General features: G+C 42.8%; 1 protein-coding gene across 5 annotated transcripts in view; it reads right to left on the bottom strand.

Moving 5' to 3' along the window:
* The window catches only part of LOC122542817 (neuronal PAS domain-containing protein 3-like), a 433,604-nt gene that overhangs the window by 47,754 nt on the left and 363,672 nt on the right, over window positions 1-22,178 (bottom strand). For 4 of the 5 annotated variants that reach the window (XM_043680887.1, XM_043680884.1, XM_043680889.1 and 1 more), the window contains one exon: window positions 12,983-13,166. In XM_043680887.1, the coding sequence (XP_043536822.1) occupies window positions 12,983-13,166 (184 nt within the window). The remainder of the gene's footprint in view (window positions 1-12,982; window positions 13,167-22,178) is intronic. The other variant, XM_043680886.1, reaches the window with a different exon arrangement.

Raw genomic sequence — 22,178 nt, 5'->3', positions numbered from 1 at the left:
GAGAGGTTAGCACCTAGATTGGCTGTGATCCGCCCAGAGTTGAACAGTCTCTAACACCACTCATTGGAGTGAGGATGATGGGGGAAAATGTGCAAACATCTGAAGTAGGAGCAGAAGCAGACCAAACTGCCTCTCGCGCCTGTTGGGCTATTCAATAACCTATTTCAAATTCCACATTTCTTTCTCCCTCTCTGATAACAACAGATTTACTGGCTAACAAGATACAATCTACTTCGATTTTTAAAATATCCAATGTTCCCCACCTCCAACTCCTTTCTGAGAAAGACATCCAAAGTCACACAGTTCTCTCAGTGGAAAGATTTCCCCATATCTCTGTCCTGAAAGGGTGCTCTCTAAATTCAAAGTTGTACTCAATAGTTCTGAGTGCAACAACAAATTGCTGCCAGAATCTGGAAGACTGCCTTAAGCTCTAACTGGGAAAGAAAAAATCAATGCTACTCTACCAATAGAAAGCTGGGAAAGGACAGACTTTGGTGTATTCAAGTCAGAGATAGAAAAATGTTTGGATTTTTCCTTAAGTTGTACTGAATAGGGGAGCAGGCTCAAGGGGCCAAATGGTCTACTGTTATTTCTACATCTGGTCTGAAAATGTCTTACAATTAGTCATGACCCAGTGGTCATCAAATATACTTCTCAGTCACAAAGATCTGAGTTCCAGGAATTGAGCACACATATCAAGGTTGGCTTTACTCTGCAGTTCTGAGGGTGTGCTGCATGTTAAAGATGCTATCTTTCAGATGAGACATTACACCGCCTGCCTGCCTGGATGGATTTAAAATAACTCATGGCGCTACTTTGATGATACGTAGCGAATTTCTCCCCACTATCTAGGTTTGTAAATATATCCCTCAATCAACATACAAAAATAGCAGATCATAATCAGACTTTTTTTTGTGGGAGCTTGCTGTGTGCTAATTGGCTGCTGTATTTCCTACATTACAATAGTGGCTGTACTGAGACAGATAGAGTCTTGATCAGTCGGGGAATCGAGGGTTATAGGGAAAGATCAGGAAAGTGGACATGAGGAATGTTGAATTAACCAAGAGTAGGAGAGCAAGGCTCAAGAGGTAGAATGACCTACTCATGTTCCTTTTTCTTATGATCTTACTTAAGAGTACTTAATTAACTGGAAAGCACTTTGGAACATTATGGGTTCATGAAAAGCACTTTTTAATTACAAGTCTTTTTTCCCTTTAAAACATTGAAGACGGAATACTTGAAAAGGATAAATTCTCAGTGCTCAGTAGGCGGTGGGACCAACTGAATAACTGCTTCAGAAAGAAAGCACAGGCACAATGTGCTGAATGGCCTCATGTTGCAAGATTCTGTGAATTTTAGGATTAAGGAGGACACTGAAGTGTTTTTGGGGAGAGATGGTGATGAAATGGGGAGGGGAGAGCATTCTCTGCGAAAAAGTCAGGATTACCTTGTTGGAATTAAGTCTGCCTCAGCCCTTCTAAGCTAGGACCATCATGACTGTCTAGAAAAAGAACTGGACGAATTCCATTTTAAGAGCCTGCAGCTGTACTGCAGAATTTGGACTGCTGGAGGCTATAAGCTTTGTAGTTCATATTTTCTCTCATAATTCTTATAAATCTTTAATTAGTTCTTGAAATTAAAATAAAAAGAATAATAAAAGATTGCATGGTCGTGCACTTTCTTCTTATTCATTCCTTGTATCTACGTGCAGATAATAAAACGAGCCATATTGATGCCAAGAACTGTATGATGGGCTGTTCAACCAACTCACTATCCCACCCTTCCACTTCCTCATCCAAGTCATTTATAAAAATCACAAAGAACATAGGTCCCAGAACTGATCCCTGTGGAACACTACTGGCTGTCCTTGAGCAGATATAGCAGGGTAGCACATAACAAGGGTGGCACTGATCTTCCAACCCCTGTTCCTCTGGACATTTTTTGTTCACCTCATAAATTATGGACAGACATGAATAGTACAGATCATGGAATTGCCACAGTGCATGAGGAGCCCATTCAGCCCATCGTGTCTGCACTGGTTTTCTGAGAAAGCAGTAAATCAGTTCTCCCTGGAACCCTACACATGCTTCCTTTTCAGGTAACAGTTTCATTCCCTTCTGAAAGCCTCAACTGATCCTACTTTCACCAGACTCTCAGGCAGCTCATTCCAGAACCTAATGACTCGGTGTGATAATATTTTTTCTCATGTTGTTGGTACTTCTTTTACCAATTATTTTAAATTTATGTCACCTCATTCTCAATGCTTTCACAAATAGAAAAAGCTTTTCCCTATTTGGTCTGTCCAGACCTCTCATGATTTTGAGTATCAAATCAAATCTTCCCTCAGCCTTCTCTCCTACAAGGAAAACATAGAACATAAAACAGTACAGGCCCTTCTGCCCTCAATGTTGTGCTGACCTTTTATCTTACTCTAAGATCATACTAACATGTGCTTACCCAAGAGTTGCTTAAATGTCCCTAATATATCTGACTCTTGTTACCACTGCTGGCAGTGCATTCCATGCACCCACCACTATCTGTGTAAAGAACTTACCTCTGACATTTCCCCTAAATCTTCCAGCTATCATAGTAAAATTATCCCCCCTTATGATAGCTATTTCCGTCCTTGGAAAAAGTCTCTGGGCATCCACTCTATTTTTTACATCTCATCACCTTGTACACCTCTATCAAGTCACCTCTTATCCTTCTTTGCTCCAATGAGAAAAGCCCTAGCTCCCTCAAACCTTTCTTCATAAGACATGCCCTCCAGTCTAGGCAGCATCCTGGTAAGTCTCCTCTGCACTGTCTCTAAAGTTTCCACATCCTTCCTATGAGGTGACCAGAACTGAACACAATATTCCAAGTCTAACCAAGGCTCTATAGAGCTGCAGCATAACCTCGTGACTCTTAAACTCAATTCCTCTGCTAATGAAAGCCAACACACTACATGCCTTCTTGACAACCCTATCATCTTGGGTGGCAACTTTGAGGATCTGTAGACATGGACCTCAAGATCGTGCTGTTCTTCCACACTGCCAAAAATCTTGCCTTAAACCCTGTATTCTACATTCAAATTCGACCTTCCAAACTTCACACTTTTCCAAGTTGAATTCCATCTGCCACTTATCAGCCCAGTTCTGCATCCTGTCAATGTTCCGTTGCAACCTACAACAGCCCTCCATACTATCTACCACTCCACCAACCTTCGTGTCATCGGCCAACTTACTAACCCACCCTTCCACTTCCTCATCCAAGTCATTTATAAAAATCACAAAGAACAGAGGTCCCAGAACTGATCCCTGTGGAACACCATTGGTCACCGAACTCCAGGCTGAATACTTTCCACCTACCACCACACATTGTCTTTTATGGACCAGCCAATTCTCTGTCCAGACAGCCAGATTTCGCTGTATCCCATGCCTCCTTACTTTCAGAATGAGCCTTCCATGGGCAACCTTATCAAATGCCTTGCTAAAACCCATCCATTGCTCTACCTTCATTAATGTTTTTTGTCACATCCTCAAAGAATACAATAAAGTTTGTGAGGCATGACATGCCCCTCACAAAGCCATGCTGACTATCTCTAATCAAACTATGGTTTTCCAAGTAATCATAAATCCTGTCTCTTAGAATCTTCTCCAATACTTTACCCACCACAGACTTGAGACGGATTGGTCTGTAATTCCCAGGATTATCCCTGTTCCCTATCTTGAACAAGGGAGTGACATTTGCCACCCTCCAATCATCTGGCACTACTCCAGTGGACAGTGAGGACACAAAGATCAACAGCAATCTCTTCCTTCGCTTGCTGTAGTAACCTAGGGTGTATCCCATCTGGCCCAGGTTATTTATCTATCCTCATGAATTTCAACATTTTCAGCACATCCTCCTTTCTAACATCAATCTGTTCGAGCATATCAGTCGGTTTCAAGCTGTGCTTAGAAACGGCAAAGTCCCTCTCAGTAGTGAATACTGAAGCAAAGTATTCATTAAGGACCTCACCTACCTCCTCCAACTCCAGGCACACTATCCCTGATCGGCCCTACCCTCACTCTGGCCATCCTTTTGTTCCTCACATAAGTGTAGAATTCCTTAGGTTTTTCCTTAATCCTGCCTGCTAACACCTTTTCATGTCCCCTTCTAGCTCTCCTAAGTCCATTCTTCAGTTCCTTCCTGATTACCTCGTAACCCTTTAGAGAGCCCTACCTCAGTGGGACAAACCTGCCCAGCTCTATCATTTTCACACACTGTACACAATCCTGACTAACCCAAACCCCTTCTGATTCACTCCTATTGTACACAATTCCCATGGACCCAAATCCCTTCACATTCACTCCCATTGTATCGACAATCCCCATGGACCCAAACACCTCCCCATTCTCTCCTATTGTACATAATCTCAAAGGACCTCAATCCTTCCCATTCACTCCCGTTATACACAATTCCAATGGACCAATACCAGCCCAGTCATTCTCTCTATAAATGACTGCAATGGACTAAACCAGTTTCCATTCTAGAGAATCTAAATTCCTTTAACAGATTTACTCCCATTACTTTCAATTCTTGATTTAACAATGTTGCTGTGTATGATCCTCTGTGCTCTAAATTCTGCACAATAGCCAAAGGTCTTTCTGGACAAAAGTAACTTAGAAATCCATTTTTGTTGCATGTGGTGGGTCACTTGATTGGAAGATGAAATGGGCTGCAGGACAGAATCTAAAATAGGGAATGTTTTTTACCTGAAGTCACAGAGAGTTTGATCCCAGCATAACACTCCTTAGAAAGGCTGCCTCTGTGTCCATCAGGATTAAATTTTATTGTGCTGTTTGTGAGGTCGGAGTCCTAAAACTGATCAGCCCCAGAATTTTAAAGCAGGATGATGCATTTCCACTAACTAAAACCAAAAGCTGAGTGCTTACTTCCAAGGGCAGAGTCACAACAGAGGCTTAAAAAGGAATAAAAACAGAGATGTTTTCAAGTCTTTCCAAGGGTGTCACACCCTTACATGGTCACAGTTGGGAAGTTTTTTTTCCACAAAGTGGGAGGCAAGAAATATAACATTTTCATTTATATAAGCTGACTTGGCATCACCAAATATCCGTATATCCATATTCTGAACATCATATCTGAAGGGATTTGACAGCGTGGATTTGATTTGGATTTGTATTGTGATCTTTCATAGACTCGGCTTGTATTGTCTTTTGACTGGAGGCTTTGCTTTCCCTGGTTACAGAGTCTAGAACAAGGTGACATAACCTAAAAAAACAAGGAGGATTCCATTTAGGACTGAGATGAAGAGAAATGTTTTACTCAGCAGGGGGCTAATTTTTGGAATCCTCTTCACCAGAAGGCTGTGGAAGCTCAGTCATAGAATCATAGATATCACAGAATTGACAGTGTGGAAACAGGTCATTCGGCACAAAACGTCCATTCCTCCGAAGAACATCCTAGCGATACCTACCCCCTCTACCCTATCCCTATAACCCTGAATATCCCAAGGCTAATGATTCTAAACTACACATCCCTGAACCCCATGGGCAATTTAGCATGGCCAATGCACCTAACCTGCTCATCTCTGGATTGTGGGAGGAAACTGCAGCACCCGCCAGAAAACCATGCAGACACAGGGACAACTCCACACAGACAGTCGCCCAAGGTTGGAATCGAACTTGGATCCCTTGCTCTGTGAGGCAGCAGTGCTAACCACAGAGTCACCATGCCACCCTTTGAGTATGTTTAAAGTACAGGTTGATAGATTTTCATTTATTATTGTGTAAAGGGCTGATGTGGGTATAAGGCAGTGGAATATTTAATCAGCCAAGATCATAATAAATGGTGAAGCAGGCTCGACAAGCTGAATAGCGAACCCCTCTTCCTATATTCTTGAGGCTTGACCCAACTGATGAGAAAAGGACTTGATGCTGTAGAAGAAAAACTATTTCTTCTACTTGGGAGTTCCATAGCAGGGAAGGTAGTTGAGGCGGGTAACCTCACAACCTTTAAAATGTACATGATTGAGCACTCAGTGTCATAACATTGAAGGCTATGGGCCTAATGCAGGAAAATGAGATTTTAGATAGATCGGCAAAGACTTGATGTGCCAAAGAGTTCTTCTGTAATGTATGACTCTTTGGCTATAACGGAGTTTAAAATTAGAACCAATTTTGTTTAGGGATTATGTCAGGAAACTCTTATTTAATTAAAGAAAGTGGAAATCTACAACTTTCTCTCAACTAGTGACTACTAAAGTTCTACATGGTCCCAATACTGACACTTAACTAATCATGATATATATTAGCTACCTAAACAAAGGAACCGAGGGCATTGTTGCTAAGTTTGCAAACGACACAAAGACAGAGGGACAGGTAGTGTGGAGATTGCAGGGAAGCTGCAAAATGTCTTGGACATACGAGGCAAGTAAGTAAAGAAGTGGTAGATGGTATGCAATGTGGAAAAGTGTGAGGTTATGATTAGATTAGATTAGATTAGATTAGATTACAGTGTGGAAACAGGCCCTTCGGCCCAACAAGTCCACACCGACCCGCCGAAGCGAAACCCACCCCTACCCCTACATTTACCCCTTACCTAACACTACAGGCAATTTAGTATGGCCAATTCACCTGACCCTGCACATCTTTGGATGGTGGGAGGAAACCGGAGCACCCGGAGGAAACCCACACAGACACGGGGAGAACGTGCAAACTCCACACAGTCAGTCGCCTGAGGCGGGAATTGAACCCGGGTCTCTGGTGCTGTGAGGCAGCAGTGCTAACCACTGTGCCACCGTGCCGCCCACTTTGGTAGGTACGTTAGAGGTGTAGACTATTTTCTAAATAGGGAAACGCTTCGGAAATCTGAAACACAAAAGGACTTGGGAGTCCTAGTTCAGGATTCTCATCAAGTTTATATGCAGGTTCAGATGATGGTTCGGACTGCAAATGCAATGTTAGCATTAATTTCGACAGGACTATGATGCAAGAGTAGAGATAAACTGCTGCTGCTGTATAAGGCTCTGGTCAGACTACATTTGAAATACTGGACACAGTTTTGGGCCCCCTATCCAAAGAAGGATGTGCTGGCATTGGAGGGGGTCCAGAAGAGGCTTACAAGAATGATCGTGGGGATAAAGAGCTTGTCATATTAGATTAGATTACATTAGATTAGATTACATTACAGTGTGGAAACAGGCCCTTCGGCCCAACAAGTCCACACCGACCCGCCGAAGCGCAACCCACCCATACCCCTACATTTACCCCTTACCTAACAATATGGGCAATTTAGCATGGCCAATTCACCTGAGTTGCACATCTTTGGACTGTGGGAGGAAACCGGAGCACCCGGAGGAAACCCACGCAGACACGGGGAGAACATGCAAACTCCACACAGTCAGTTGCCTGAGGCGGGAATTGAACCCGGGTCTCTGGCGCTGTGAGGCAGCAGTGCTAAACACTGTGCCACCGTGGTTGAGGACACTGAGTCTATACTCAATTAAGTTTTGAGGATGAGGGCGGATTTGATTGAAACTTACAGAATACTGAGAGGCCTTGATAGAATGGACGTGGAGACAATGCTCCAACTAGTAGGAAAGAGTAAGACCAGAAGGTACAGCCTCAGAGTGAACAGACAAACCTTTAGAACTGAGATGAGGAGGAATTTCTCACTGTCACAGAGGGTTGTGGAGGTCAAGTCATTGAGTGTATTTGAGCGTGGTAAGGGGATCAAGAGTTATGGGAAGAAAGCAGGGGAATGGGGTTGAGTAACTAGGAAGAGAAAAAGGGCCCCTTATGATCAAAGAAGCTGTCTATGTGTGGAGGTGGGTGAGATATTGAACAAATATTTTGGGTCAGTATTTGCTGTGGACAAAGGTATGGAAGCTATGGAACTTGGATAAGTAAATTGTGATGATTTGAAAAGAGTCTACATTACAGAAGAGGAGGTCTTAAAACACATAAACATAGAAAAGTTCCTGGCACCTGATCAGGTGTAAAGAGGTAAAAACAATGACTGCAGATGCTGGAAACCAGATTCTGGATCAGTGGTGCTGGAAGAGCACAGCAATTCAGGCAGCATCCGAGGACAGGCAAAATCGACGTTTCGGGGCTTTTGCCCGAAACGTTGATTTTGCCTGTCCTCGAATGCTGCCTGAATTGCTGTGCTCTTCCAGCACCACTGATCCAGAACCTGATCAGGTGTATCCCAGGATATTGTGGGAAGCTAGGGAAGAAATTGCTAGGCCCTAGCAGTGACATTTGGATCACAAACTGACACAGGTGAGGTGCCAGGAAGACTGGAGAGTGGCTAATGTTGTGCCAGTATATAAGAAAGGCTGCAAGAAAAAGCCAGGAAACTTTAGATCAGTAAACCTGACATCAATGGAGTGCAAGTTATTGGAGGGGATTCTGAGAGACAGGATTTACATGCATTTGGAAAGACAAGGGCTAATTAGGGACAGTCAGTTCGATTTTGTGCTGGGAAATCATGTCTCAGACTTGATTGAGTCTTTTGAAGGGATGACCAAGAAGATAGATGAAAGCAGAGTTGTAGATGCTGTCTACATTGACTTTTGCAAGGCCTCCAACAAGATTCCACGTGGTAGAATGGTTAGTAAGGTTCAATCACATGGGATCCAGGGACAGCTAGCTAATTCAATACAAAATTAGCTGGATGGTAGAAGATAGAGGGTGATGGTAGAGAGCTGTTGTTTGGATTGGAGGCCTGTGACTAGCGGTGTGCCACACGAATCAGTGCTGGGTCCACTGTTGTTTGTCATTTAAATTATTTGGAAGTGAGTTTAGGAGACATGGTTAGTAAGTTTGTGGATGACACCAAAATTGGTAGGATAATGGACAGTGAAGAAGGTTATCTAAGAGTACAATGAGATCTTAATCAGTTGGGCCAATGGACTAAGGAGTGGTAAATGGGGCTATTTGTTGTTGAACTGAGAGATCTCGAGGTGCAGGTTTATAGTTCCTTGAAAGTGGTATCACAAGGAGGCAGGGTGGTAAAGAAGTCATTTGGCATGTTTGCCTTCATTGGTCAGAGCACTGAGTACAGGAGTTGAGATGTCAAGTTGCAGCTGTACAAGACACTGATGAGGCCACTTTTGGAGTACTGTGAACAGTCTGGTTGTCCTGCTATAGGAAGGAGGATGTTATTAAACTGGAAAGAGTACAGAGTAGATGTAAAAAGATATTGCCAGTCCTGGAGGGTTTGAATTATAGGGAGAGGCTGGGACATTTTTCCTTGGAATGTAGGAGGCTGAGGTGTGACCTTGCAGAGGTTTACAAAAGCATGAGAGACATAGATAAAGTGAATAGCTGAGGTCTTTTCCCCAGAGTAAGTGAGTCCAAAACTAGAAGGCTAAGTTTTAAGGCGAGAGGGGAAAGATTTAAAAGGGACCTGAGGACAACCTTTTCACACAGAAGATAGTTCATATGTAAAATGAACTGTCAGAGGAAGTGGTAGAGATTAGTACAATTACAGCATTTCAAAGACATTTGGAGAGGTACATGAATAGGAAAGGTTTAGAAGGATATAGGCCAAATGCAGGCAAATGGGACTTACTCAGTTTAGGAAACCTGATCAACATGGACAAGTTGGACCAAAGGTCTGTTTCTGTGCTGTAAGACTATGACTCTATTAGCCATGATCAAATGATGGAACAGACCTGATGGGCTGAATGGCCTAATTCTACTCCTATACCTATGGTCTCACTCCACATCCCTGCAATTTCAGAGTCTGGGGAGTAATCGGATATTTTGAAACTGAGGTTTGGACATTTTTTTGTTAGATGGGGCACTATTTTTGGAACCAAAGTGCCTAAACAGAGTTAAGAAGCAGACCAGTCTTTACCTTATTGAATGGTGGAGCAGACTTGAGAAAACTCTGCTCTTCCTGTTCCCATAAAATGTACAATCTTCTCTGGAACTCCAATATCTGGACTTCACCAGGAGTGCCACAGCCTAGACAGAATTTTAATATCAATCTGCATTTGGATCGCTCCCTGGGATGATATAGGATGTTGTTTTAGTGGGAAAATGGAACTCATATGGAATGAGACGACGATCCTTCATCATGTTGTACAGGAGCATTTTTTTCCATTAAACACAGGAGGTTGACCTCTGCCTTTATGTGCTTCGCTTCAGATCATAGTCAATTAATTCCCTGACATTCTGCATGGTGGTTAGGAGGAATGCACACCATGCTTGAGCCTGTCTATCTAACTCAGCTTCTGAGACCCTGATCCTTGCAGGGAAATACATTTTCTTCTGAAACAGTGAAGTCCTTAACACTTTCAATGCCCTCAGCCTAAGTGAGATTTTGGAGCTTTTGGAAAGTATTTTAGATTAGAAAGTGCCTCTCAAAAGTAAGATGTTGCCTATTATTTAAAATCTCTGTTGAAGTGGAAACTCTTTCAATTTTGCAGCTACTTTATTCCTTCTTTGTCTTTTTGACACCTATTGTCAGTCTTAGTTCAGTTGGTTGCACTCTTGCCTCTAAGTCACAAGGTTCCAGGTTCAAATCCCACTCTAGAGCTTTAGTACAAAGATCTCCAGTGCCGTACTGAGAAATTGCTCCACTATTGGAGGTACTCTGTGTCAGGTAAGGCATTAAACTGACGCTCCATCTGCCCCATCAAGTGGTTTTAGAAGAATGTAGAGAGTAATTTTTAAGTTTTCTCTCTGGGTGTCCAGACCAATATTTATATCTCAATCAACAACAAAAATAACAGATTATCCATTTAACAGAGGAAGTTGGGGAAGGAGGAGGCCTTTCAGCCCCTTCGATCCTCCTCCATCATTCAATATGATCTTGGCTGATCATCCAACTCAGTCCCCTGCTCTGACTTTCTCCCTTACTCTTTGATCATTTAGCTCTAAGAACTACACCTAACACCATCTTGAAAACATTTAATATTTTGACCTCAACCACTTTCTGTGGCAGGGAATTCCACAGATTCACCACTCTGGATGAAGAAATTTCTCCTCATCTCAATCCTAAATGGCAAAACCCATATCCTTAGACTGTGACTTCTGGTTCTGGATTCCCCAGTTGTAAGGAATATCCTGTCTGTATTTACCCTGTCTAGTCCTGTTAGACTATTATAAGTTTATGTGAGATCCCCTCCTCATTCTTCTAATCTCCAATGAATATAGCCCTAAACAATCTGGTCTCGCTTTATGTCAGTCCTGGAATCAGTCTGGTAAATCTTTGCTGCTCTCCCTCTATCGCCAGAACATCCTTCCCTACATAATGAGACCAAAACTGCACACAATCCTTCAGGTATCACCTCCCATCATTTCACCCCATCAGCTTATCTTTCCATTGCCTTCTCCCTTGTGTGTTCATGGACCTTCCTTACATTGGTAAGTCCCACAGTCACTTCTTTCTCTGGATAAATTCTTCTAAATTCCCTACTAGATTTCTTACCAACTATCTTTTTGTTATGGCCACCAACTATGGTCTTCACCACAATATCTTCTCTATGCCAACACTGTTGAATCCTGCCATAATTTTACAGGTGGAGAAAGTGAGGTCTGCAGATGCTGGAGATCAGAGCTGAAAATGTGTTGCTGGAACAGCGCAGCAGGTCAGGCAGCATCCAGGGAACAGGAGAATCGACGTTTCGGGCATAAGCCCTTCTTCAGGACTGACTTTCCTCACACTTTCCTCATTCCTGAAGAAGGGCTTATGAAGGGTGAAGGATGACAGGTCTCTACTCTGTCATCCTTCACCCTTTTCAGTCTTTTAAAGTCAAGTAATAAAACCTTCAAGGGTCTCCTGTATGTTTATGATCCATGTCATGGTTGGTCCTCCACAGGATCACAGAATTCTTGCCGCATTGAAACAGGCCATTTGGCCCATCATATCTCTGAATGGGCAATTACCTTGCTGTCATTCTCCCCATAGTCCTGCACATTTTTCTTATTCAGCTTCCCTTCTGAAATCCTTGATTGAGCTGCCCCCACCACACTCTCAGGCAGTGTATTCCACTGTGAAGAGGATTTTTTTCTCTCACATTGTTGTTGTTTCTTTCAAAGAAGGAACTCCTCATCCTTCATTCCAATATTGGGCCCAAGGATGTGGGGATCACTGGTAAAGGAAGTATTTATTGACCATATTGACTATATTTGAGAGGATGTTGGTGAGCTGCCTTCTTGATCTGCCATGGGATGTATGTACAGCCAGAGGAGGGGGTTTTAGGAATTTGATCCAGTGACAATGAAGGAATGGCAATGTATTTCGAAGTCATAATGGTTAGTGTTTTGGAGGGGAACTTGCAGGTAGTGGTCTTCCCATGTATCGGTTGCCCTTGACCTTTTAAATGTTAGTTGTTTTGGAAGAAGCTGTCGAAGGAGCCTCGAAGAGTTGCATCTTATGTATAGTACATGCTGCTGCTCTGCGTCTGTACTGAAGAGAATGAATGTGTAGAATGAATGGATGGGGTGCCAATCAAGCAGCTGCTTTGTCCTAGGCTCAGTAGTTTGCACTGCTGCCTCACAGTGCCAGGGACCCAGGTTCGATTCCGGCCTCGGGCAACTGTCTGAGTTAGTTTGCACATTCTCCCCTGTCCGCGTGGGTTTCCTCCGGGTGCTCTGGTTTCATTCCACAATCCAAAGATGTGCAGGTTAGGTGAATTGGCCATGCTAAATTGCCTAGAGTGTTCAGGGATGTGTAGGTTAGGTGCATTAGTCAGGGGTAAATATTGGATAATAGGGTACAGGAATGGGTCTAGGTGGGTTACTCTTGCAAGGGTTGGTGTGGGCTTGTTGGGTCAAAGGGCCTATTTCCACACTGTAGGGATTCTAGCCACAGTTGAGGATCTTGAGTGTTATTGAAACTGCGCTTATCTTGGCAAGTCAGGAGTATTCCATTACACTCTTGTCAATTGTGGACAGGCTTCAGTGTCGCTGGGTAAACATTCTGGAACTCCCTTTACCCCCTCCCCACCCTTGTGCATCTATTGACAATTTTCCCTTACCTGCCTTACCTGACTCAGGTGTCTCAGCCAGTGAGGAGGAAGATGTTGAGCTTGCCCCGTCCTCATTGGAGGTTTGCGAGCTGTGCCCTCGGCCGCTTGGTAGTTTCAGTCCCAACTGCTCTGCCACCTCCACATGATCCCCAGGGTGAATGTAATCAAAGATGCTGCTACCCGTCAGTTCCACCTAAGCAGGAGGGAAAGTGGGCACAAATACAAACCAGGTTAATCAAGGGTGTTGCTTAAGATTGTGATCATCAAGGAACTGGGACTGAGCAACAATATTAACTGCTGTATCTATCATACCCTCAAAGTCACAAAGTGCTTCACATAAATAAAACACTAACAAACCAAATCTTTGAGCCACAAAACATGAAATAAAGAGATGACCGATAGTTTATTCATTGAGGAGCTTGTTGGAGAGGAGGATAGGGTTGAGAAAGTTAATTCCAGAGTTTGGGATTCAGGCAGCAGATGGTATGATTGCTGATGGTGGAACAATCTGAATTAGGGATGCATCAGAGAAATGGAGATATCTTCGACGGTTTGGAGCTGGAGGAGGCTACAGAGATAGAGAGGTTTATCGATCAATGCTTCCTAATGTAGATGCAATCCCAATCTCCTACAATGTGAACTTTGTATAGCTCACTAACATTCCTGAAGAAGGGCTTTTGCCCGAAACGTCGATTTTCCTGCTCATCGGATGCTGCCTGACCTGCTGTGCTTTTTCAGCACCACTCTAATCCAAACCCTTCTAATTCTAACCCTCTGAAGAAGAGTCATACTAGACTTAAAACATCAACTCGGTTTCTCTCTCCACAAATGCTCCCAGATCTGCTGAGTTTCTCTGGCATTTTCTGTTTTATTTCACATTTCCAGCATCCCCAATATTTTGCTTTTATTTGTACATCTATGTTTCTATGATGTTTCCCCTGTTGGGGAGTGTAGAACCAGGGGACACAGACTCAGGTTACAGGATGGACCATTTAGAACTGAGATAAGGAAACCTTTCTTTACTCAGGGTAGTGAACCTGCGGAATTGTCTACTACAGAAGGCCGTGGAGGTCAAGTCACTGAATATATTCAAGGATGACATAGATAAATGTTTAGGTTTTAAAGGCATCAAGAGGTATGGGAAAAAAGTTGGAATATGATACTGAAATATTGATCAGCTAGAATGATTCCTCGAATGGGGATTTCTGTGTTGGTAGGACTGATGTATGAAGAGAGACTGGATCAGTTACGGGATATGTTCTCTAGAGTTTAGAAGAATGAGGGAGAATCTCATAGAAACTTATCAAGTTCTAACACGACCAGACAGGATCAACACAGGAAGATTAGTCCTGATGATTGGCAAATCCAGAACCAGGGCTCATAGTCAAAGGATTTGGAATAGGCCATCTAGAACTGAGATGAGGATAAATCTCTTCACCCAGACAGGTGAGCCCATGGAATTCTCTGCCACAGAAGCAGTTGAGACCAAAACATTTAGTGTTTTCAAGGAGTTAGTTATACTTCCAGGGCTAAAAGGATCAAGAGGTATGTGAAGGAAACGGGAACAGGGTACTGAGTTGGACGATCAACGTTATCATATGGAATTGCAAACAGATTTTAAGAGCTCAACGGCCTACTCCTGTTCCTAGTTTCTATCCACTGTTTGACCTGTGCAGATCTACAGGAGGCCTGAAAGAGGAAGAATCAATTCAGACTTGAAACATGAACACTATCTCTCTCCACAGAGGTTTCCAGACCTGCTAAGTTTCTCCAGCAGTTTCTGATTTAATTTCAGATCACCAGCATCTGCAGTATTGTGTTTTTGTATCATGAATTCCCGTTTCATTCTTATTCTGTCTAGCTCTCTTAAGACTTCTTACATGAGCTCTCAACTGGCAGTTCAAATGCAATCCATTCTGCAGCATGACAGCAGATTAATTGATCACATGACAGTGGATGAAATCGATCACATGACAGGCAGGTAACAAAGTGTGGCTGCTTTCCAAAACAGGTTCCCCTTGAATTGTAAGTCTTGCCATCGTGAAAAATAAGGTGGATAAATTGAAAAATTACTTTCAACCCAGCCCTAATTTATTAGTCTCTCACACGCGTAATTATGCAAAAGATTCTGGCCCTGCTTGTTGACCTTTAATATTCGAAGGAGTCAATACCTGTCTTTAGAGGCTCAGATATGCAGAGAGCTGGTGAATATTAATGCCGTTCTATTCATTCCTTATTCACTGAGTGTGGAGGTTAGGTTATTGCAGACCAAATGAAGTCAAGCCCTGTCTCAGACCTCTTAATTACTAATGCAGGAGAGGAGACAAAGGAAGAAAAAGAGAAGCATCTGCCTTTTAATACCTAAAGATTCAGTGAAGTTGAGTACAGGCGACGATCTTCTTTTTGCTAGCTCAAATTTGTCTCAGTTGGATGGTATCTCTCTGGGTCGCAAAGACCTGCGCATTCCAAACCTTAGGAGAAAGTGAGGACTGCAGATGCTGGAGATCAGAGCTGAAAAATGTGTTGCTGGAAAAGTGCAGCAGGTCAGGCAACATTCAAGGAGCAGGAGAATCGACGTTTCGGGCATAAGCCCTTCTTCAGGAAACCTTCTTCATTCCAAACCTTAGTCAAGCCTGCTGCTTTAGTGCCATTTCTGAGGGAGTGCTGCAATGCTGGAGGCGCTGTTCCTTGGTTTAGATGTTAAACTCAGGGCCATGAGGTTGAACAGCAGGGAAGATCTCCTTGTGTTCTGGACACCATTTGGTCCTCAACCAACATTGCCTCAGGATAGATTGTCACATTGGTGTTTGAGGGGTCTGACTGTGAGAGAACTGGCTGTTGCATTTCCCATCAATCCACAGAGTACTCAGAGATATCCTGAGATTGCTACATCAATGTATTCTCCCATTTTTACATTAGCTCTGAAATGATTTTGTTCAGCAATCACATTCAACCACATGCTTTTTAACAGAGTGCAAAAAGGGAGTGGCTGTGGACGTGCCCAGTATTCATTCCCCAATTATCATACATTGTTATACTTCAGGCTGCAGGTTTCCTTGGTGCTAAAAGTTCAAAAAGGATCTCAGCGAAGCAAACCAAGCAATTAAGATTTATTTCCAGAGGAACACGATTGAAACCTGGGATTATTACAAACCTGCATCAAACTTTGATTAGATCACATTTGGCAAAGGATGTGCAGCCAGTTCAGGTCGAGATCTTTGTAAAAGGGATTGGGGAGTACCACCAATGCAAAGATAGCCAATGAAAATGGCCATCACACCACTGCAACAGAGCCATCTAGCTGGCCTCTCCCCACAACAACCATTCTCCTCTTCCAACCCATCTCTGCTAATCACAAATTCCCTCCACAATCCCATTGCTGTATAGCTTAGCTCTCAGTCCCTGTCTGAACACCACCTTATGGTGCTGACAACAGGTGCAACCAGAGGTGTTTGAGAGGCACTGGGGAGGCAGCAGGGAGGATCTGCAGGGATGATACTAGGGGTGTCACATATCTGGAAATGACGGATTGACTGGCCCCCTTTTCCCCTGAAGGCTTGAGGTCTGACCCAGTAAAGATCTTTAAAACTATTGAAATTAAAACTTTGGTCAAATGGACATAGAGAGAATGCTTCCATTTGTAGAGAAGAGCATAAATAGAGGTCATCAATTTCAATTAGCTTCCTTGAAATCCAAGCGGGAATTCAGACAAATCTTTGCACCCAAAGAATAGTGGGAATGGGGAAACGTACACACGAAGTAATTCGGGCAAACAAAGTAAATGCTTAGTTGCCACAGTCCTGCTGAACACTGGGCTGCTCTCCCTTTAAAGACAGATAACGAAAGTGGCGAATTTAACCTGAAAGTCACCACACCTCAGGTGAGGGGTGAGATAGAGAAGCCAGGGCCTTCATGGTTACTTCAGCCAGTACAGGATGCATTTAATGGGAAGCAAGACAGGCAGAGGGGAAGGGAAATAAAGGGTTATAATGGAAGAGTTAGATTTACATGAGGAAAGATGACTGAGGCTTGAGTGGCGCTGACTAATGCTGTAGAGAATGTCAGCTGGTGGAATATGAACTGAAATAATAAATCTGGAATACAAAGCTAATCTCAGTCATGACAACTATCATCAGTTGACATAAAAACCCCAAATGATTCACTGATGTCCTACAGGGTAGGAAATCTGCCATCCTTACCTAATCTGGCCCACATGTGACTCCAGACCCACAGCAATAGCGCTGACACTCAACTGGCCTCTGAAATAGCCCAAGCAACACATTCAAGGTCAATTAGGGATGGGTGACAAATGCTGGTTTCGCCAGCACTGTCCCATATATATCTCATGTGTAATCTTAAGTAAACCCCTGATGGCCAACTTTAGTGGGAGATAAATGGAAGCTTTGGGGAAAACATGCAACTAATGAATATAGTTGTTTCTGATGTTCCCCTTGATGATTCCCACCTGGAACTGGGGCTGTTCTGGATATAACGTGTATTACATGTTGCTATAAGATGCTACTGAATGTTGGCTGATTCCACATAAAGGAACAGAGTAGGTCATTATTGGAAGTTTTGGTGACCGAAAAATTGATACATGGCTTGTCCAACTGACTCACCATTTCATCCGCAGCAAATTGCTCAGGCCTTTGAGATTAAGAAGAAAAAGGAAAACACAAGAAAGTCTCATTCAAGACCATCAAGGGGAGGCGATGTTCTCATTTAATTATACCTGTACTATTAATCCAATACCCAGGTAATGTTCTGTGGACTTACGTTTGAACCCCACCATGACAGATATTGGAATTTGAATTCAATTTTAAAAATCTGGATGACAATTGTTGTAAAAACCTATCTGGTTTACGAATGCCCTTTAGGGAAAGAAATCTGTTGTTCTCATCCGGTCTGGTCCATGGTATATGTGACTCCAGACCACAATCAATGTGGTTGACTTTTAGCTGCCCTCCAGTTAACCAGTGATGCCCCCATCCTGTGAATGAATAAATTACCATTCTACCTGGCATCCTACTGTGGGCTCCTGCTCCATGGTTTGACAGATTACTCCTGACATTTCTTATACTTTGCAAGAGGACGGTCTCAATTTGAATTTACTTCTCATTCAATATTATTGTTCTTGCCTTATTTTAAAATAATATTCAGGATTTAACACATCATTCAATAGTGCTCTCTCACTTCTAAAGAAGATGAGTTTTTATATTTCTATAGCTAGCCAAATCTCATAACATACTGTGTCTTCTTTCATAGCCTGTAACAGGAATCTCATCTGAATTACATTAGAATTGGTTCAATGTGTATTCCATGTATTAGATGCAGTTAAATGACTATATACTGTATTTGCTTCTTTAATATTGTGGCCAGCCTTTATTCTCAGAGTTAAAGAGTTCAAAAGCCAATGGATCATAATAAACCTTTATCAAACAAGAGTTTGGCCTGGAATTGGAGTGCTGAGTCAAATTTGGGCACCATACTTTAGGGAGGATGTGAAGACATTGAATAGAGTGCAGAAAAATTTATGGAGTGGTTCAGGGATAAGAGGGTTCAGCGATGTGGATATACTACAGAAGCTGGGGCTGTTTTTCTGTGCAGAAGAGAAAGTTACAAGGAGATTCAATCAAGGCGTTCAATATCACAAGGGATCTAGACGAAGTAGATTGGGAGAAATGTTCCCATTGACAGAGAGGTCAAGAACCAGAGGTTACCATTTTTAAAGGATTCTAAATGTAATGTGTTGAGAATATGGGTTCAAATCCCACCACTATAGCTGGTGGAAATTAAACTAAAATAATCAATGAAGTAAGCTAGAATTGAATACTCATCTTAGTAATCTAATTCCTATCTTTCCTTTTGTTGTAAAAGACCATCTGGTTCACTGATATCCTTTGGGGAAGGAAATCTAGTTTTCATACCCAGTCTGGCCTACACCAGACCCCAGAACCTGGTGACTCCCAGCTAAAATGGCATACTTTTTTTTCATAGTTCATTTATTCATAGAATGCAGCTTTGTACCTTTTACCTTCTAACAACCCCAATATCCCAACAATCCACCTTTATAAGTTTTTTTTAAATCAACCTGTTTGGAGAAATTATTTCACACCTCTGGAGCATGTGGGACCTGAACCTGGGCCTCCTGGCTCAGAGGTAGGAATATTAACATTGTACCCCAAGAGCTCTCCAGTCCCTCTTTATATGACTTTAAATACTAATTAAAGAAATTAAAATGAATTTTAAAAGTTACAGCTCATTAAAACAATGCAGCAAAGGTAAAATCATAAACTTACAAACTTTAACCTTAAATTTGGTTTTGGGAGGTGATTAAGGACTCCTGCTCCCAATGGTGCCCACCCGTGGCAGAAGGCCTTAAGTAAATCAGTGAATATCTCGTGCTCTCTCTCCAGGGAGAGGCAGACACATATGCATGGAAGAGAGGCAAACCATTGGGTATAACAACCATGGCAACAGGCAACCGCCTGGACCTGTTAATGGGTCAGCTCCTCTTTACACTATTTAGAACTTATTGAACAAATGAGGGAATCCTGAGGGACAGGCTGCACATGTATTTGGAAAGGCAAGAACTGATTAGGGGTAGTCAACATGGCTTTGTGCGTGGGAAATCATCTCTCGCAAACTTGATTGAGTTTTTTGAAGAAGTAACAAAGAGGATTGCTGAGGGCAGAGTGGTAGATGTGATCTATATGGACTTCTGTAAGGCGTTTGACAAGGTTCCCCATGGGAGACTGATTAGCAAGGTTAAATCTCATGGAATACAGGGAGAACTAGCCATTTGAATACAGAACTGGCTTCAAGGTTGAAGACAATAGACAATAGGTGCAGGGGTAGGCCATTCAGCCCTTCGAGCCTGCACCGCCATTCAATTATGATCATGGCTGATCATTCCTAATCAGTATCCTCTTCCTGCCTTATCTCCATAACCCTTGATACCTCTATCTTTGAGAGCTCTATCCAACTCTTTCTTAAATGAATCCAGAATCTTAAATGAAGACAGAGGGTGGTGGTGGAGGGTTGTTTTTCAGACTGGAGGCCTGTGACCAGTGGAGATCCACAAGGATCAGTGCTGGATCCAGTACTTTTCATCATTTAAATAAATGATGTGGATGTGAGCATAAGAGGTACAGTTAGTAAGTTTGCAGATGACAGTGAAGAAGGTTACCTCAGAATACAACAGGATCTTGATCAGATGGGCCAATGGGCTGACAAGTGGCAGATGGAGTTTAATTTAGATAAATGTAAGGTGCATTTTGGGAAAGCAAATATTAGCAGGACTTATACACTTAATGGTATGGTCCTCGGGAGTGTTGCTGAACAAAGAGACCTTGGAGTGCAGGTTCATAGTTCCTTGAAAGCGGAGTCGCAGATAGATAGCAGAGTGAAGAAGGCGTTTGGTATGTTTTCCTTTATTGGTCAGAGTATTGCGTACAGGAGTTGGGAGGTCATGTTGCAGCTGTACAGGACATTGGTTAGGCCATTGTTGGAATATTGTGTGCAATTCTGGTCTCCTTCCTATCGGAAAGATGTTGTGAAACTTGAAAGAGTTCAGAAAAGATTTACAAGGATGTTGCCAGGGTTGGAGGATTTGAGCTAATGGGAGAGGTTGGATAGGCTAGGGCTGTTTTCCCTGGAACATCGGAGGCTGAGCGGTGACCTTATAGTGGTTTATAAAATCATGAGGGGCATAGATAGGATAAATAGGCAAAGTCTTTTCCCTGGGGTGAGGGAGTCCACAACTAGAGGCATAGGTTTAGGGTGAGAAGGAAAAGATATAAAAGAGAGCTATGGGGCATCTTTTTCATGCAGAGGGTGGTACATGTATGGAACGAGCTGCCAGAGGAAGTGTGGAGGCTAGTTCAATTGCAACATTTAAAAGGCAGCTGGATGGATATATGAACAGGAAGGGTTTGGAGGGATATGGGCCACGTGCTGGCAGGTGGGACTAGATTGGGTTGGGATATCTGGTCGGCATGGACAAGTTGGACCGTAGGGTCTGTTTCTGTGATGTACATCTCTATGACTCTAATAGGGAAGACAGTGACCTAGTCATCAAGAGTCTCCAGTAATGTTCTGGGGACTTGATTTCAAATCCTGCTATAACAGCCGGTGGAATTTTAACCCAATAAAAATAAATGTGGTGGTTCATAGATGGAAGAAAATATCACAGATGATTTTGTGATAGGAAAAAAAATGTTCAGTTGTGTGTAAGATCAGTTCTGGAGATTGAAGATAAAGGACTAAATAAATAATTGCAAAAGTAAGAATCTAATGATGACCATGAAATCATTGTTGATTGTTGGAGGGAATCTGCCATCTTACCCATCTGACTTACATGTTACTTCAGAAGCACAGCAATATGTTTTGGATGGATAATAAATCCTGTGAATGAACAAAAAAATGAAACCAAATGAAATAAAATTTACAATTAATGGCCCTTTAAAGAAGCCTTGTAAAATCGGACAAAACTCTCAAAGGAAGCTTGCTAATTCAAATTAATATTTGAAGGTGAAGAGATAATGTATTTGAACCCTGTTGTGACCATCTGTTGTGTAAGGTCTCAAGTGTTCCAGTGGACATTCCATGTTCCCTCCCTGCAGCAAATCTCCAGGAAGGGCACAAAGAAAATCATCAAGAAGATGCCAACAAAGAGCGGCAAGAAGAAGAAGGGCTTCTGAGTCCAGGCTCGTCCATCCTGTCCACTTTCTTTTTTGTTTCTTTACTCCTTTTTGACTTTCCTTCCTCTTTTTTTTTCTTTTATTTTACTTACCTTTTGTTGAAGACCTCAATCATGGCGACCCAAACAGTATTGTCAGCGAGTGAGCCCAGCGCAGACTCGAATGGGTCCACTGTGGACTCGTTCTGGCAGCAGCATTGGAGGGAAGTTTGGGTTCCCGGCAGCTTCTGCATCAACAAGGTGATCTTAGCACTGAGGAGAAAGTGAGGATTCCAGATGCTGGAGATCAGAGCTGAAAAATGTGTTGCTGGAAAAGCGCAGCAGGTCAGGCAGCATCAAAGGAGCAGGAGAATCGACGTTTTGGGCATAAGCCCTTCTTCAGGAATGAGGAGGGTGTGCCAAGCAGGCTAAGATAAAAGGTAGGGAGGAGGGACTTGGGGGAGGGGCGTTGGAAATGCGATAGGTGGAAGAAGGTTAAGGTGAGGGTGATAGGCCAGAGAGGGG

Source organism: Chiloscyllium plagiosum, chromosome 41 (assembly GCF_004010195.1).
Source record: "Chiloscyllium plagiosum isolate BGI_BamShark_2017 chromosome 41, ASM401019v2, whole genome shotgun sequence".
Taxonomy (NCBI): domain Eukaryota; kingdom Metazoa; phylum Chordata; class Chondrichthyes; order Orectolobiformes; family Hemiscylliidae; genus Chiloscyllium; species Chiloscyllium plagiosum.
This window is presented reverse-complemented; position numbering and strand designations above follow the sequence as displayed.